The sequence below is a fragment of the Rhipicephalus microplus genome, chromosome 10 (assembly GCF_043290135.1).
Source record: "Rhipicephalus microplus isolate Deutch F79 chromosome 10, USDA_Rmic, whole genome shotgun sequence".
Lineage (NCBI taxonomy): Eukaryota > Metazoa > Arthropoda > Arachnida > Ixodida > Ixodidae > Rhipicephalus > Rhipicephalus microplus.
In genome coordinates, this window is record NC_134709.1 from 65,522,167 (window position 1) to 65,541,599 (window position 19,433).

At 46.7% G+C, this 19,433-nt stretch overlaps 1 protein-coding gene across 1 annotated transcript in view; it reads right to left on the minus strand.

Moving 5' to 3' along the window:
* LOC119178597 (facilitated trehalose transporter Tret1) overlaps positions 1–18,117 on the minus strand; it is a 33,931-nt gene extending 15,814 nt beyond the window's left edge. The window contains exons 1-3 of the mRNA XM_075874680.1: positions 17,811–18,117; positions 16,167–16,390; positions 9,070–9,359 (exon numbers count right to left, since the gene is read on the minus strand). Coding sequence (XP_075730795.1) covers positions 9,070–9,359; positions 16,167–16,390; positions 17,811–18,117 — 821 coding nt within the window. The remainder of the gene's footprint in view (positions 1–9,069; positions 9,360–16,166; positions 16,391–17,810) is intronic.
* Between the last annotated feature and the right edge of the window lie 1,316 nt (positions 18,118–19,433).

A 19,433-nucleotide genomic window follows, 5' to 3' on the forward strand; every position in this document is an offset into this window, starting at 1 on the left:
CAGTTGACTTCCACCGTGCGACCTATGTGGAAGCCTTGAAGCGCCCTTCTTCTTCTTCCCCGCTGTTCGTTCAGGTACCTCCTTCGGTTTCATTTCAGCGGGTACAGCCGCTCCGGTACTACGAGAACACACGCAAGCCGCCGCCCTTCGTTTACCGCTGTCCTGCACATTTTGCCGAGCAACCAGCGCATTACCTTGACGCTAGACACGCTTCGGCTCGGAGATTTCATGTTTGGCGCACTCCTGATCGCCGACCTCTGTGCCTCCACTGCAGTGAAGCGGACCATTTGTACCGCCAGTGCCCATATCGGCGGCTCGGGCTGCAAGATTTTAAGTATATTCAGCGTCTCTTCGGTATGAAAAGTGACCCCGGGACATTGGGAACTACCTGGCTCAGCAGAGCATGCCACCGCCATCTGGACGGCAGACGCGCTCACCGTCACAGGAGTGCTTTTCATCACCGCCCCAGCGACATACTGGCGCGCGGTCCCCGCCGAGATATTTAAGGAAAGCGACCTTTGGAGGTGAGTTCGCTGACAGTAGACATGCTGAAGACCTTCGATCCACGCTAACAGGCAAGGTTGTAGATTCGACTGAACGGTATGTGCAGCTTTCTCTGGATACACTGGTCCTAATCGATGGCTATGCAGTTGGTTGATTAGTGGATACCGGCACTGACTATTCGAAACTAAGCGGGTAAATAACCACACTACTAAAGAAGGCAATCATGCCCTGGCGTGGCTCCGTGATTCGAACGGCTGGTGGCCACACCATCTCTCTACTTGCAACCTGCACAAGTAGAGTACGGGTCTGCGGTTTTACTTTCGCAGCAAGTTTCCTTGTGCTCCGTGAATGTTCACGCGATGCCATTCTTGGTGTTGACTGCCTACAGGAGCATGGAAATGTCAGTGATCTTCAAGAACATCGCATCACCTTCTCAGCCGACGGAGCAATTGACAAGCAGGACGACCAACAGCTTACCAACTGGCGACATTCATCGTGTTTTTGCTGAAAGTGTAACGCTCTTTGCAAGAACCAGTGTTGTAGTTGATGTCACATGCTGTAGATTGCGAATTGGTGAAGCGATTGCGGGAAGTAATTTTGAGCACCTGCTGACTCAAGGTGTCTGTGTGGCTAGGAGTACCATACAGCTCCGTGATGGCTGATTTCAACTACTGGTTATAAATTTTAGTAACGAATATCGACACCTTTTTCGTGGCACTTCACTAGCCTTTGCCGATGAATGAGGAACCGTTCCCACCTGCTTCACGTCGGATGCAGCGGTGGCCGCCCATACGTCTCTAAACACTGTCGACATTAATTCTGACCTCTCATCAGAAAACCAGACAGCACTGCGAAAACGCTTACTTGAATTCAAGTCATGCTTCGCTGCTTCCTCTAAGGTGCACCCGACTTCGATCACTAGGCACAGAATTATCACTTACGACGACTCCCACCCAGTACACCAGCAGCCTTACTGCGTGTCAATGAAGGAACGAGAAGCCATTCGTACGCAAGTTCGAGAAATGCTTGGCGACGGCATCATCTAGCCTACCAGCAGCACGTGGTCCTCTCCGGTCATCCTAGACAAAAAGAAATATGGAACGATACGCTTTTGCGTCAATTACCGAAAGCTGAACAGTGTGACTGAAAAGGACGTGTACCCGCTGCCACACATCGATGACTCGTTAGACAGATTATGCCGCGCTCACTACTTTTCCTCTTTGGATTTAAAAAGCGGGTAATGGCAGATTGAGGTTGACGAGCGAGACCGCGAGAAAACGGCCTTTGTACCCTGGACGGCATGTATGAATTTCTAGTCCTTCGTTTTGGTTTGTGTTCAGCGCCCACAACTTTCCAGCGAATGATGGACACAGTGCTAACTAGTCTGAAGTGGAATACTTGCCTCCTGTACCTTGATGATATAGTCGTTTTTTCTGAAACATTTCAGCAACATCTTCACCACCTTAGGGGTGCGCTAGAGGCTATTTGATCAGTAGATCTTACCCTAAAACCGGAGAAGTGTCCCTTTGGTTATGAAGAGCTCAAGTTCGTTGGCCATGTAGTGAACGCAAAAGGAGTCCACTCCGATCCCGACAAACTTGCCAAACTTGCCGCTGTAGCCACGTTTCCGCCTCCTACAGACAAAAAGGCTGTTCAGCGCTTTTTGGGCTTGTGCGCCTACTATCGAGTACTATCGACACAAGACCACACACCGTTTGTAAGGGATACCGAGCAACAGGTTGCTTTTGCCAAACTACGACATGGGATGCAGTCAGCCCCCGTTCTTGCGCATTTTGACGATGATGTCTACACAGAGGTGCACACTGATGCCGGTAACATCGGCCTCGGCGCAGTGCTCGTACAGCATCAAGACGGCCAAGAACGAGTCATATCCTACGCCAGCCGCTCACTGTCCCGTACCGAGGTGAATTACACGACCACAGAAAAAGAGTGCCTCGCAGTAGTATGGGCGATCCCCAAGTTTCACCCATGCCTCTATGGTCATCCTTTCAAAGTGGTAACAAACCACCATGCCCTCTGCTGGTTGGTGAACACGTGTGATCCCTCAGGACGTCTGGCACCAGTGAAGCTTGCGTCTACAGGAATTTCATGCGACCATCGTCTATAAGTCTGGACGGAAGCACGAAGACGCTGATACACTGCCTCATTCGCCCATACATTTAGTCAGTCAGAAAGAAGAGAACCATGATGAATTCCTGGGCGCCCTTAGCTCATCGAACTTGAGCAGACGGCAGCGAGAGAATGAAGAGATTCGACCGCACATCAATTCTTTAGAGAGTCGTAGCACCGTTATACCTTGCCATTTATCTCGCATCGCGACGTCTTTCTGCCTTCGAGATAACGTCCTGTATAAGAGAGAAAAATTGGCAGATTCCGCGTGAGGTGGGAATCAATGATATGCGAAGCACGAATCAGAAAAGCTAATAAGTCACTTTAAAATCAGCACAACATTTTGAGGTGGAGGTTAATGATGCCGTACATTACTTCCGTGTCATGGTTTTTATGTTTGAATGTGTCGTTTACCTTCGTCATCTATTCACGTCACGTGATACCAAAACTAGTATATGTAGAGCTAGCGAAACGACCACGAGCACGCTGTTAGCATGATATGTTGTCATGTTCCTATATGACACGCGTGTCAGGATTATCAGGTTTGCACCATTCATATATTTTCATCATGCACTGGCGTCACGTGACACCAAATTTTGTATATAAAAAGCGTGTCATGAAGGACTCAATATACTCCAATGTGCTGTTGACGCGCGCGCACGCTGGACACAGCGACGCTACGCTAGCAAAACGCGAGCACTCTATTGAACTTTTCAAAAATGCCTCCCTGGGCGCCGCCATATTCTTCTTTGGGCTGTGCAAATTGGCGTCTCTCCTAAAAAATACATTGACAAGGCTGCGCCCTCAGCGTTCGTACTCCCGCGCACAGCCCATCATGGCGGGGTTTTTTTCTCTCTGTGAAAAGGTGGATAGTCTGACACCAGGCACGACCAGCGTCCGTCGGCGCGGCCCAACGGCAACCAGCGCGAAATGCGACTTGCTGCATTTTGCGCCGATGTGTTCCCAGAGAACACTACGTCTCCCTCTTTTCGTGACGTAGGGATGACGGATGCACTGAAATGCGCATGCATCAAGGAGGAGGAGGAAAAAACCTTTATTGATGCTGGCTGTGCCAGATAGCCCTTATTCCCACCGGGCTGGTTGACATCTCTAGTCCGGGACGTCATTAGTCGAGGCCGCCACCCGAGCCCGCTGGACTAGAGTTCGCTGTTCGTCTAGTGTGGAGCTATTGAGTAGGATCGTCTCCCAGTCCTCTTTGGTGGGGTTGGGAAAGGGGGTTAATTTTGGGTTTATTTGGCAGGCCCGGACCATATGGTAAGTGTTGCCCACTTCCCCTAAGTACTGGCACTGCCTACTTATTTTTGGGTCGTAATATTTGAGTATGGCTGGACAGAGCAGCGTGTTTGTCTGTAGGCACCGCAGGACGTGCTCCTCCGTTTTTGAGTCCCTTCACTGGTGCGGGATACAAGCGGCGTTGCTCAATGTAGTATTCTTTGATTTCTCGAAACCGTGTTAAAGGTGTGGGACGTTCAGGTCTATCAGGGGAACAGGGAACTTCCCGGGAAGTAAGCACGCGGGCCGCTGCATGTGCAGCCTCGTTACCCTGTAGACACTGATGTCCCGGAGTCCATATAAGACGTTTTGGGGTAGGATCGCCGTTCCTGATGCTGAATTTTAAAAGTCTATTAGCCAATGGAGAGATTTCTCCTGCAAGATAGCTCTCGCAGGCTCTTCGAGAGTCTGTAACTATTTGTTTTGAGTTTGTATGGGATATTTCGAGTGCAATTGCCACCTCCTCCGTCTTACTTGAGCTTGTGGTTTTGAAAGTGAGGCCGTCCACCTGCGTTCCTTGATGTATTACCGCCGCCGTGTAGTATCCCTTGGTGACGACCCGGCCACATCGACGTAATAGACCCCATTACGGGTGCCAAGCCGTTGTTCAAGTGCCTCAGCGCGCGCTTGCCTTCTACCCTGGTGCGCCTCCCTGATCATACTGCGGGGAAGCGGGGACACCCAGAGTTTTGTTCTCCAAAGTTCAGTAATACGCTCCGCGTTTTCGATTTCGCATTCGTACCGGATCAAGCGGCGGTCTAGTAGGCGCCGCCCGGGGGCGTCTACGTAAGACGCGTATATTGATTTATGAGGTGGGCTTCTTGGAGCTCTTGTATAGAGTTAAATACTCCCAAGGCAGAGAGTTTCTGATTTGAAGGTCTGATGGGTAAATCAAGTGCGCGCTCAATTACTTTCTTAAGAATAGCATCAACTCTGTTCTCTTCGTGTTTAGTCATGAAATGTATTGGCGCCTTGTCTGTGGCATTTAGCCATGTTCTTACATGACAGACATCTCATGATTATCATGTTTGGACAAGTCACGCAGCTTCGTCATCCATTGACGTAACGTATTACCAAATTTGGTATATGTAAAGCTAGCGAAACGGCCGTGAGTGCGTCATAAGTGTGGCGTGTAGTCATGTTTTTACATGACACGGACGTCGTGATTATCAAGTTTGTATGTGTCATCTATGTCGTCCGTTCGCGTTGCGTAATACTAATTTTGGTACATGCCAAGCTATGGAAACGGCCGCGAGCGCATCATGAGCGTAACATATAGTCATGTTGATACATGACACGCATCTCTTGTGTATCATGTCTGCACCAGTAATAAACCTTCGTCATCCATTGACGTCCAGTAATACCAAATTTGTTATAAGTGAACCTGGTGAAACGGTCGCCAGCGAATCATGAGCGTGGCATGTATTCACGTTGTTACATGACACCCATGTCATGATTTTCATGTAAGGGTCTGTCGCTTGTTTTCACCATGCAATCATAACATACCATACCAGTTTTGCAACCTGCCTTGCGAACGAAACTACCGCAAAAGCGACAGGACCATGAAATCTAAATCATGAAATTCATGGCATCCATATCATGATTTTCATAATGCGACTAGTCAAATATGTGCTTCATACAGTCATGTTATGTCATGCCAAGTTTGGTAGTGATACCATTATCGAAACGGCCAGAAGAGCTAAATATCGTAGGTGGCTAGATAGATAGATAGATAGATAGATAGATAGATAGATAGATACGCACAAAGTCGCCGAAGTTTCCTAAGAAATGCTTCGCATTTAGAAGTCGCAGCTTTGTCGAAAAGGCGAAGCAATGAACATGATATCAACAAACTGGAAGGTCACGAGCAGAATGGCAAGCGATCGAAACGTGCCCCGCGTTTCTCACGCCCAAATAACGCTTGAAACGTACTCACAGGTGCAGGTGAACACGTATAAGCATCTCAGTTGATACTTCGCTGTGTCTGAACAGCGCACCCTTTTCGTAAACGGAAGCGATTGCGGTGCACGTTGTATGCCAGGTAACTACAACAGAATTGTTCCGGTGAAACTCAAAGGCTAGCCAAGACGCATGATCTTCACCACTGCAAGATAAGGGCTCGTGATTGAGCGTACACCCCCTTATTCTCTACGGGGGCCAAAGTTCGCGTGAGAGATGAGAGCCGCCACTAGGGTGCCTTGATGTGCACACCCCCGAGCAGAGGAGCGGGTATCGAGGCACTCTAGCCGCCGTGCGCTCACTGTGCCATCTTGCTCATAAGGCTGAAAACACTGGTCCCCCCCCACCCCGAAATGTTCGCTAACAGGGGTAAGTGATAAATATAAATAGCTTGCCGTTTGGACGTCGAAAGAGGTCCCTTCCGGTTGCAAAGTGATTAACACCTCGCAATAGACGCAGAGGTCCCTCGTTCGATTCAGCGTGCCGGAGTCTTTTTTATAGATTTTGCTTTCTTGCGTTTTTATATATATAGACACGTGTGAATATACCATGCATGACGCCAACGCCGGTGGTGCAGTCAAGCCGAGAGTGTCCATATAATTACTATCGCAATAAAATGCCTGCTCTATGAGCCGCGTATACCTCCTCGTCGTTGCGAAGGACATGCGGGACCAAATCCTCTCCGCGTGTCATGACGAGCCCACTTATGGTCATCTAGGTTACTCTCGAACGCTCGCCAGAGCAAGCGAGACGTACTACTAGACTTGACTTTTGGCAAGCGTGAAGCAGTACGGTAAAAGCTGTCGTCAATGCCAGCGTTGAACGTCACCACCAAGCAAGTCGGCTGGATTACTTCAGCCAATTGATCCACCCCACAAGACATTCCACCAAGTCGGCATAGACATTCTCGGCCCATTTCCTTTATCGGCTGACGGCACCAAATGGGTCATTGTTTCAACTGACTATCTGATTCGCTTTGCTGAAACAGAGGCGATACCACGAGCCACGGTTTCTGAGGTAGCAAAGTTATTCATGTACCACATTGTTCGGTACCACGGTGCTCCATCTGCAGTGATAACCGACAGAGGAACAGTGTTCACTGCAAAGCTTTGGATGAAGGTTTTCGATTAACAAAGACTAGGCATGAAACGACGACTGCTTACCATTCGCACAGAAACGAGCTCACCATGTACATCAAAGTCCAACACAAAACATGGGATCCCATTTTGATTTATGTGACGGTCGCTTATAACACCGCTGTTCAAGATACAACGCTATTTACACCGTTTCGCCTTCTCCAAAGCCGCGAAGTTCAGACGATGATGGATGTTATGCTTCCTTGTGAAGACGCCGATAAATTAATAAATGACGCCGAAGAATTTTCAGAGCGGGCCGAGGAAACTCACCAGCACGCAGGGCTACGCATTAGGCAGCAGCAACAGGTCGATGCACGACGTTACAACATTCGTTACAATGACGTATCTTACTGTCTGGGAGACCAAGTTTGGGTTTGGACCCCTGTTCGTCGCTGTGGCCTCTCCGAAAAGTTTCTAAGCAGATACTTCGGTCCGTATAAAGCGTTGCGCCGCGTGAGTGACGCAAACTACGAATTCGTTCCGGACCCTGCGTCGTCAACATGGGTGCAACGAAGACAACCGAGCTCTGACATAGTTCGTGTGGTGCGCATGATGCCGTATTTTGCGCGTTCATAAAAGAACCTTTTCCTGTGTTTTTATTTGCGCTACAGCGATTGCTTTATCATTGGTGAACTGTTCGCGTGTAACACTTGACTATTAGTGTCCTTTTCTATAGCCTTAGCTGCTTCGTTTTTGTTTCGTTTTTACAATAACTTTACACCATTGAGACGATGCTCGTTTTTGGTTGTGAAGTAGGAATGTTGCTACCTACTTCTAGTACTTGGTCGTATGCCAAGGCGAAGACTCACACAACTAAAAAAAGAAGTGCCCGCTTGCCCCAGTTCTGGCGAGCGAGCCCAACCAACGCGTTTGGTAAGAGCCCTGTTGCTCCGAACTCAATACACTTTCTCTAGACACCTGGAGCGTCGTGACTATATGTATACTTTTTTAGGGGCGAAGCTCCTTGAAGCGGCACCTGTTCATCTCTCGTCGTAGTCGTAGTGTGTAACCAGTCTTACATTTTGACCTGCAAAGTGGTGCCGGTGGGAGATTTCTCCTTTGCGTTATTGAACAATAAAAAATTCGTAGCGTGTGCGTTAACTAAAAGCCGGATTCTCCTGTCTATCATTCCCAATTAGCAGCCATTGGCATGTACGTTGAGCACTATCTGACAAGAAAGGGTTGCTACGTTATATTCGCTGGGCGTAACCTCCTTCGTTTTAGAAATGTTTAGCGAGCGTTGGGCCGTAGTGCCATGAATACAATGAACTAGTATATACCATGAAGTCGAGGTGGTTAAAGGTGGGAAGTAGACCCGATGCGCAAGCCGTACGAAAGTGTGCGTGTGCCACATCTCGTTTAGTCCTTGGAATGTCCGCTGTATGGTGGTGCTTCTATATCGGGAATATATGATGAAAATATGCGAGATGGTGGTACTTGGAGTGTAGAATAGAAGGACGAACAGACACACAGAGAGATGCATGGACGGACTCACGGATGGCTGCACCGACGGATGGACGCATGGATGGACGCAGGGGCGGATGCATGGACGAACGCAGGGACGGACGCACAGGTGGACGTGTGGACGCACGAACAGACGCACGCACAGACGGCCGAATGGACGCACGGACGGTCACACAGACGGACGCATGGACCGACAGAAGCAAGAACGAATGGATGGAGGGATGCTTCGCCCAAAGCTCCATCATTCACTCTGTAGATATGCTGCCATTTTTTAAAGCTTCGACCTCCCTCCTCCCACTCACTTTAACCTCTTCAATGTCCCGGGCCTTGGGAGACTAAATTGGTACTGCGTCGTGCTCGCTGAGCTGAGTTGGAGTGAGACCCCTGCAGTGAAGGAAGCGGTTGGAGCGACGTGACCAGTATTATGCCAAAATCACCGTCATGGGCCATGCGCGGAAGAGCCTGAAAACGCTCACACATCCTATGTTATGGTATAAAACAATGAGTAGTCAAAAAACACATGTTAGTGTGTTCACAGAATTCGATTTTGACCAGTCCAATGTCCCCAGCAAAGCTTCCCTACCTTACGTCACTGGGCCACAGGCGGCTGGAAGTAGAGGCTGGTTTATGCTCCTCGGCTCCTTTTTTCTTCCTCTCGCGGAAGTCGGGTGGAGGATCGAGACCGTACAGGCGCATCACGGACGTGTCGGCGTCCAGTGAAAGGTGCTTGGACATCAGCCACCGCGGATTCTCGATCACATAGCGCTGCAAAGCCAGCATGGGAACCGAGGCCATCGCGCAGCCGACCGCCTGTTGCTGCCATGCGAAGCCAGCCATGGCGTACGCACACAGCATGCCCACACTTGTCGACACCTACATGCCACAATCATCGCAAGCACTGTCAAGACAAATTGATTTTATATGTTTACAGGTTATTTTCTAATTTTGTATGCGATCCACGCATGAGGTGATTTTATTTATGTTGCAAATAGCTGGGTGTTATTATATACAATTGGCTCCGAGTCTGTTTTAACGGCTGCACATGCTTCTCAATATAGCACTAGAATATCTTGATTTTATAAAACTTCGGAAAAGTCCCTAAAATGTGGTTTTCCTCCGATTCATCCAACTTCAACATTGAACATTTTGTTTGAATATGGATAGTTTATACTACATCCACTCAAATGGTAGAGCCTCAGGCTCGTAATTTGAAGGTTGTGGGTTTAGATACCACATACGGGAAAGGTAATTTGTCAATTTACACCATCATTGTCACACTAAAGCTAAATATAACAATGAATCTTCTACATGCTCTCTTTGGGCTAATCATCTGTTCGATTCATTTCATTGTAGCCACCCTACCAATAACACAGTGTGCAATAGATGGAAACACTTGGACAGGTTGCTCATTTTGGGAAGCGATTGGTTCACACTGAGCTTTATAGGGCTTGTCCACAAAGCAGCTATCTATGGGAGAGATCACAAAATGTGCTATTCGCAAGGAGCAGATGGCGATGGCAGGAAGGAAAATGTGTATTTTGGCTTGATCACCAACGAATACTACAACCCATAAGTAGAATAACACTGACCTGGTTATAGGTACCCCTGGCTAATGATTCATTCATTCATCATCTGAAAAGAAGGCTTACTAATCAGCACGCAGCTGCAAGAGTGTACCAATCACTCCTAGGAACATTTTACAAAGCAATTCAGTGTTAGCACACGTAGCGCAGTGGTGTAGAAATTCAGCTACAGTTGGCTGACTGCAGACGGCGAAAGAGCGCTGAGAAAAACCAGGCGTGAATCGCGAATGTTTTCTCCTTAACTTTCCACCGTTTTCCGAGGACCAACAGTACGCATTTTTGCGCCGAAAATCGTGTCACAGCTTTTCATATTATTATTATTATTATTATTATTATTATTATTATTATTATTATTATTATTATTATTATTATTGTTGATGTTGATGTTGTTGTTGTTGTTGTTGTTGTTGTTGTTGTTGTTGTTGTTGTTGAGCAAGCCAAGAAAGCGGGTGGTCGCCCAAAATGTATGCAGGAAGGCCGAGATTGTTGTGCTTGAGTGCCAATTTTGTGCCTTCGACTCATGGCGGTGACAATTTAGACCCTCATATTAACGTCTTTTTACATTATAATTGCCCCCATCGAAAAATATGAACCCATCCTGGCAATCTAACAGGTGGGAACAAGCTGCTTGAAGTACGGCTTGAGGTGGTCTACGTGGACGTTATCACGTCCACGCTGACGATAGTCGCTCGGTGGCGTGACAGGTACGATGGCGTAGTTCACGGGCTATGCACACTCAACCACGCGGTAGGGACCGTAATAATTGGAGAGTAACTTGGGCGTTAAAAGAGGAGTGCAGGATGGTACATGAAGCCAACAAGTGCCCCTGAACGAACCTTGCTGCAGGAGGATGGTCGTCGTCTTGGGTGTCTTTCTGGCGCAATGTCTTCTGGCTCATTATTGCAATGTCTGTAGATAGTGGAGACCGCGAAAGAGCATTATCATCGATATGCTTGAGCAATATTGGTGGGCACTGTGGATGGGGTTAGCCGTTCGGTGACGTTTGAGGCATCGTTAGGGCGGACAAATAGACAAATGTACAGACAGACAGACAGCCAGAGAGACAGACAGAGAGACAGACAGACAGACAGACAGACAGACAGACCAAATTTTTCCATCGAAGGTCCCCAAGAAAGACTATCGTCTTTAAAAAAGGTCAGCATATCCCACGTACCTTAAATGATGTTATGCGAAGCAAGCGAATGGAAGGTGACTGTGTTGTGATTTTTATATTCAGCAAAACATTACGAAGTGGTGTTAATTATAAGTACGCACAGACATACGTAACACAGCCACATAATGTTTATACTAGCACTTCTTCACTGTTTCACAAGGATGCCAACAGCTACTTGGATATTAGCAACACCAGAAGCGGTCAGCTGATACGAACGCTGGTGCTTGCGCTGGTGCTCGCGAGGATGGTAGCCCTAAACACTGCTACATAAATCAACGTCAGCAGTTGGCGCATAATTACAATTGGCATTAACCGGACATGACGGTTAAAGCATAAGAGTATATATAGAATGATTATAAAGTTAGATAGCCAAAATTGTCGTCTCATGTACATTACGCTACATTTAAAAATATAGTTCCAAGACCTCGCTTGGCTCTGTAGTATAATACTTGATTGCCACGCAGAATGCAAAGCTCCGATTCCTGGTGATATCCTTGCATTTATTCTTTGCATTTGTTAAGTCCATGCTAACGACATCGGCTTTTAATTGATGCTCATGCCTTAAAACTACCCTTGTGTGTTCTCGCAGTTCCTTGGTAGATATAACTGTCTATCTCCTGTGGCACGTACCTGCATACCAGTGGCACATACCCGCCCGTGGGTATGTGCCACTGTCTGAAGGAAAGCGTTTGACGACCTACGCGACGGGATTGCCATTTTTCATGCCATGACCAGTGAGTCGTATTCGTCAAACCATCTTACCCTCCCATACTAATTTCAGTTTACGCCAAGGGGGTGATCACGAGATCACCCAGACGTTGGCGGATAGATAGATAGATAGATAGATAGATAGATAGATAGATAGATAGATAGATAGATAGATAGATAGATAGATAGATGCTCAAAGAGCCTGCAGTATGCAAAGAAAGACATCGCATGTTATTTGCTTGAGATGAAAAAAACGAGAACTATCGTAAAGTGGCCAGACCTTCGGTGGAAGGGAACGTGTCACGCCGAATTCCTTAGTGCGCTTGTATACTTGTCACATCCTGTTTTTAATAACAAAGGAATTCTCAGCGAACTTCGGCGACTTTCAGCGAATATTTAGCTCTATAGCCGCTTAGGTGTGGGTGCTCTCGTCGTCACCCCCTTAACATAGCGTGCACCAAAATTAGCATGGGAGGGTAACATGGTTTGACAAATATGACGCGCTATTCAAGGCATGCATAATGCCCAAATCTCGTCGCGTACGTCGTCAAACACTTCCCGCCAGACAGTGGCATATACCTACGGGCGGGTGTGTGCCGCTAGTATGCGGGTGTGTGCCACAGGTGATTGGCACTTAATATCTACCCAGCAACGATGAGAACACACATGGGTATTTTCAACGAGTGCGCGTTAAGCGATACCCGACATCGGTAGCGTCGATTCAACGAAGGCATACAATAAATGTCAGTGTTAAGAAAAACCTGACATTGGCAGCGTTGACCCCCCGACGAACGCAAATAATAAATTTCACAATCCCAGCAGGAATCAAACCCAAGCAGTCTGCGTGGCAGTCAAGCATTATAGTATAGAGCTTCGCAAGGTCTCGGAACTACATTTGAAATAGACATCATTTAACCATATGGTGCAGTAGCGCAATTTTCACGGGGACGAAGAGGACAAGAACACACGACACTCGCTACACTCGCAACTAATTTTATTTCAGAAGCAGCACATCATATATAACCCATAACCCTAGCGACACAGAAAAGAACTACGAACATTGAATCATTGCCAACAGAAGCTTTTGCGCAGACTCAAGCGATAGTACACGGCAGTTACGCTTACACTTTAAGATGACATAACTAAAAACAGCCCTGGGTAACATCAAATAAAAAAAACACAAAAAAATTTTGCGGGAATTCACACGTGTTTGAAACAAAATTTTGAAACGACAAAAAGGAGAGTATGACACATGCAAACACTGATCTCAATTAAGTCCTTCGAGGTAGCTGGCTTCTCGGTCACTTAACGAAACCGATGACTGACTAATGCATCCTCTTTTTCTTTTTTTAATGTGAAAGGTTTCGACAATTTCTCTGGTTAGTTGGTTTCCATGACGGAAGACTACGGTCGTGTCACTGAACAGTGTCTCTTTATGTGAGAATGAATGCCATTTCTTAATGATCGCTTGTGTTCTAAAAGTCGGGTATTCAAACATCGACCCGTCTGGCCGATGTATACCTTTCCACACGTTAGCGGCAAGCAATACACGACTGATAGGCAACACTTAACAAACTTTGTTGTGTGATTTACCGTACAACTACCAGCATTAGTGTTTACTGCTATGGAAACTTTACGGTCTAGTTTGGAACATATTTTACTAAGCTTGTTGGGTGCCGAAAAAACTAGTTCTAGGCCAAAGCGATTACCTACGTTTTTTAAGTTATGGGCAATCTTGTGCGCATATGGAACTGACACTATGTTCTTCCTGTTTTCATTACTTGTCATTTTCTTATGAAAGTTGTTGCGTACGTGACTAATCAGCTTGTTAGCCGATCTACACAACACGTGTTTTTCGTACCCAGCATTTTTTAGCCTGATAATTTGTTGGTTGAAGCTTTCGCTAATCTTTTCTGGACATGACTTTGTTAAGGCTGCTCTCAAACATGAAAAGGCTATGCCACTCTTTACAACTTTAGAATGTGCCGATCGGTAGCTAAGTAAGGGTTTTTCCATTCGCGGATTGTATGACCAGCATACATGCTCTGCTGTGGCATCTAACTCAATATCCAAAAACTGCAGTTTGTGATTGACTGGTAATTCATGAGTAAATTCAAGCCCTCTACTATTTTTCTTGAAGACTTTCAAAACTTCTGCGACCTTTTTATCCCGACCATCCGATTCAATAAAAACCAAAAAGTCATCTACAAACCGAAACACTTTGAGTGCAAGCCCTTTAAGGTTTAAATCTATTGCCTTGTCCATTTTTGCTAAATAAATTGTGCTTAAAACCGGGGCTACTTTCGAGCCTATTGTGATACCGGATTTTTGTCGGTACATAGCCTTGTTCAACATAACAAATGTCGACCTAACGTAAAAAGTTAACAATTCAAGAAAGGCATCCACCGATACACCACACTTATTCACAAACTCTAACTCATCGTTTTCTTCTGTTATACATTGCTTTACACTTGACAATAGCGGACCATGCGGGATGTTGTAATACATATTTTGTATGTCTACGCTGAAGAAATAGCATTTTCCTGGGTTATGTGTGCTTAAATACGAAACTAACGCCTCAGAGTTTGGCAGACTGAAAGGATCCGATACATTCGTCTTAAGGTGACACTGAAGATACGAAGACAAGCATAGTTGCCACGAGTCCCTTTCGGATACAATGGCTCTGAATGGAACATCAATTTTATGAGTCTTTGCCGCAAAAAACAACTCAAGATGTAAGCTACCTGCGCTTTTTACTGTTGATGCAAGCCTTCCCAAATTACTGTTCTCTAGTAAAGTGAGAGCCATTGGCTTAACCTTGTTTGCCTTTACGTCTACACGGACAAAATTTTTTTCTACGGCTGCCAACGCCTTATCTTGAAAGAGACCTTCCGGTATGACAACCAAACAACCTTCCTTATCTGACGTAAGAAAACGCAAGCTGTTTTCTACACCAAAGTTCACTAAATTCCTTACGTGATGTTGTTTTCTGTCGCTGGTTATTGTCCTGGAAAGCACATCGACGCACTCGGTGATGAATCTTGGACGATCTTCCTCCGACACACGACGCGCCATGGTCTTGACCAGTGTCACTTTTTCCGGTGGAGAGAGCGATGGTTCGAAACAGAACTTCGGACCCAGTCCAAGAATCTTTTTGTACTCTTCGGGAACTGAAACGTCCCCCAGAACGATCACTTTTCCTTCTGAAGGTTGTGTCTTTTTTGGTTTTGGCAAGTGCGGTCTCGTGTTGTCCCATAACCATTCCGCCAAATTGTTGGACGTCCTGCACCATTCCTTGAAGAGTCTGTTAGGCTCCCTGTCGTAACGTACGGCACAAGCTATCCTCAGAGTTTCCTTGAAATGTCTTGCCTGTCCCCATAATTCGGATTTTACAATCCGGCATATTCTTCTTGAGTGTGTCGCGGAAGGTTGAAGAAAACCACACATAATTACGACTTCCTTGCGCTACTACATCATATGGTTAAATGATGTCTCACCAACTAGCCCAGCTCTCAACCCTATTTGAAATAGACGCTAATCTTCTCGAAACTTCAATAGTGGTTGCAGTGCTGCCTACCCAAATTTATGTGCTCCTTTTATACAGCCGACACGTCGGGTTAACGTCAATTGTGGTTAGTTGCCATGCGCTGAAGTTGATTTATGTAGCAGTGTCCAGGGCCAGCATCTTCACGAGCATCAGCGCTTCATATCAGCTTCTGGTGTTGCTAATACGCATGTTCCAGTTGACATCATTGCGCAAGTTCAAACAACTGGTTATATAAACGTCTGCAACTCTTTATGATATGTCTGTGCGTGCAACATTTGTACTTATATTTAGCTTCATTTCATGACGTGTCACTCAATAAAAAGAAAAATTTCAACATCGTCACCTTCCCTCCGCAAGCTTTGCACAACGCCGATTCCTAGGTACATGGAATCTGCCAAATTTTTTGTGGTACGTACTTTAACCTGCAGCTGATGGGGTTCTTTCGGCCCTAGTAGACCACCTGCCCTAAATAAAAATTTATTGTGCAGGCTGCTGCATGTGGACCCGTCCTCGCACTTTTATCTGTAGTGTGGGAGGTGTTCCATGAGCATAAGCCCTGCAGCCCTTACTGGCCTCCCAGCGAATTTTACTGAACTCAGTCCTACTTAATGGCAGTTTTCGTTACCTCATTATGCGTGTCTCTTTCATATAGCTGGGATAATACAAACCTCAACGAGGCCTCCGTAGAGTGTTCTCTTGGCTGGAGGAGCGACGTCAGTGACGTAAAGGCAGACGCAGTTGGTCATGACGCCCATGCAAATGCCGATGGCCACACGGCTGACGACTATCATGGTGACCCTGTTCGCCAGCATCAAGGACACCCAGAAGCTAGTTAGGCCACCCGAACTCAGCAGCAGGGTCCTTCGGTGGCCCGCAAGGTGCAGCAGAATTCCTTCATTGCCAACAAGCATAAATTAAAAACCAACGTGAAAAATACATATTCCCGCCACAAATCACTGAATGCATGATGAGCAATATACAACAGGGAGAATTTTACGAGAATAGCTTGTAGGCCTCATGCGTTTCTCGAAAAAGAAAAGTCGGCGAGAAAACATATATGCGTAATCGGCAATGTTCATGCGTGTAGAATTCAATGCGTTGAAGACATGTCAACACCAACGGCAGAACGCTTTGTTGCACCCATCACAGCAAGCATATAATGTTGAATACTGCAGATTGACACATAGAATAATGCTTTCGGGTGTTGGAGATTATAGGGTCACTGACTGCATGATGAGCAATACACAACAGGGAGAATTTTACGAGAATAGCTTGTAGGCCTCATGCGTTTCTCGAAAAAGAAAAGTCGGCGAGAAAACATATACGTAATCGGCAATGTTCATGCGTGTAGAATTCAATGCGTTGAAGACATGTCAACACCAACGGCAGAGCGCTTTGTTGCACCCATCACAGCAAGCATATAATGTTGAATACTGCAGATTGAAACATAGCATAATGCTTTCGGGTGTTGGAGATTATAGGCCAATGTTGGTTTCACAGTTATAAAGTGCAAAAAAGTCACCTCACTACTGCGTGAGCCAACGTGACTCTCGACACGCCATCGTGGGCATGCAGCCTTGCGAGAGCGCACATACGAACGCTATAAAATGCGTGTAGTACCGCAACACCTGGCGTCATAACAACTGATTCTCTAAATTAGGGGTCTCAATCACGTGACCCATGGGCCGCATGCGGCTCACGACACCTCCCAGCAGTCAGGCCTGCACATCACTTCATGCCATATATCTTTAAAAGATTTTCTTAGAAAGCATCTAGGTGAGCTCCACAGATACAATAGCCGTCAGTATTATCTTTTACAAACAATCCTATGTAGACCCTATGAGTCAAGACACAACCGAAAAAAAAAAGAAACTGTATATTTAGAATTGACATCTGCAGATTAGCGTTGCTATTTCCCCCGAAGAGTGCAAGGTCCAAGTTATTCTCAGAAATGAATATACTAAACACTTCAACCATGAAAGTCTTCATGGTCTCGGCATTCACAGGAGAGTAAGGGTCCTGACGAACTTACTTGCGGAGGCACAGACCGCCAAGCGTAGAATAGAACGCAGAGAGAGTAGAACAAAACAATAGTATTTATTTGCCCTGTAGTTAGCCCATACGTGGCTCCCAAAGGTTCATCGGGGAGCCCTGCACAATAACCATTAGGGCCCCTTAAATTTCAGCTGTGCACTGCCATCACGCGCAACATGAGAATATGTTGCAACGACTATCTAGAAAACCGTTATCACGATGGAATCACTGCTATGCCTATATACCAGACAAGATATCTACAACTGAAACTCGCGTACCAGAGACAAGAGCGCCAACGGTGGCACCCAGGAAGAGGCTGTCGGGGATCCAGCGATTTTCGGGTGGGCTGGACGGTTCGTCGCGCCAGAAGCGGCGCTCGATGGAGGGCATGGCGGCCGAGGCGTTGCCGAGAGCCATACCGGCGGCCAACGTGCCTGAGAGAGCCATCAGCATGGCACGCACATGGTGACCACAGGGCCTGAAGCTGTCCATTTGGCTAAACGGTGTAGCACCTTTTACCGGATGCTTCAGCTTCTGCAGCGCTTGCATGGCCGTGTTGAACGGTGGCGACGACAGTGCATCCATGGAACGACTCATCAGCGTCGACCCCTGTGCGTGCTGCCGTGGTGCCAGGGATGTGTGTCTCGTCTTCGACGGCCTGCAATTAATGAAAAAAAAAAACGTGGCTCATCCTTCTTTCTGGGAATCGGTACAATGCGAAAGTGAAACGTGTTCTCGTAGAGGTATTCGAGCGTCTATTCTGCATTGTTTCACCCCAAGGGCGAAAAAGGTATGTTACAGGAACGAAATGCATTATGTCACAGGAAGGACGGCAAAAAAACCTAAACTTGTAGTGCCCACCCGAAGCATAAAGCACGCAAAAAATGATCGTAGACAGGATGAGCGTGGACAAACAACTGTCAAAGCTAGACACTTGAAGCGCGCTGGCCAAACTGGAAGACGCATGAAATGAGCGCACAGGTATGCACAGGACGAGTGCGAACTGTCACAATACATACTTTTTCGCCTATGAGAAGCATGCTCTTTTCATAACGCGGCCGCGGCAACGAGCGAAGTGACGTTCGTGTTCTCTTTAGCTACTGTAAATTCAGAAGTAAACTTGCAAAGTATTGAGTGCCCAAATCTAGAGATATGCATGCGCGTGAGTGAGCCATGATGCCAGAGAACTTCTATACGCACTTTGACTATGCCTTGTGGAGGCGCGTGCTCATCGCGACCCGTGGGGTGGCGCGGCACGAACCTTTAGAGACGCGCCCGTCGTACCATCTTGCTACTCATAATGAAAAGGCGCTGTGTTTGTTGAGATCAAAAAACTGCCAGTTGTAAATTGTGTATATAAACGGCTCACCATTATTAAGTTCGTAAAGGATCGTTGGTTAGTGTCGTTAGCTCAGGAGCGCGAGGTCACTGGTTGGACGCCCCGCATTGCGAGATACGCCTTCTCGTTTATTTCTTTCCGATCTGCTAATATTATTTACAACGTCATATTCGTGACGGAAATACGTCAGGGAAACCGTGGTGGACCCCGGCATACAACACCTTCTTGTTAAAAAAACTGATCTGTTGTGTCGTTCTCTTGAAATCTACGCTGACAAAGTATTATTCCAAAAGTTTGGGTGTGCTAACTTCCTTGTCACTACTGTAATTACGCCAGCAGGAAAAAGTAAAGGACTAAGCATTGATTGCATGTGCGAGGTAGGCACCAGCCTTTCAAATTACAGATGTCTGAAAGGCTGAGCTCGCCTTCCTTTCCTTTGTTCTGAGAGCGGTCACTTTGAGGGGCACCCTAGCAAACAAACAACTGTCACGTAATCTGATGTTGAAAGTTAACGTATACCCTGTTTCTAAAGGGAACATTCTCTTCCGCGCGGCTTCGACGC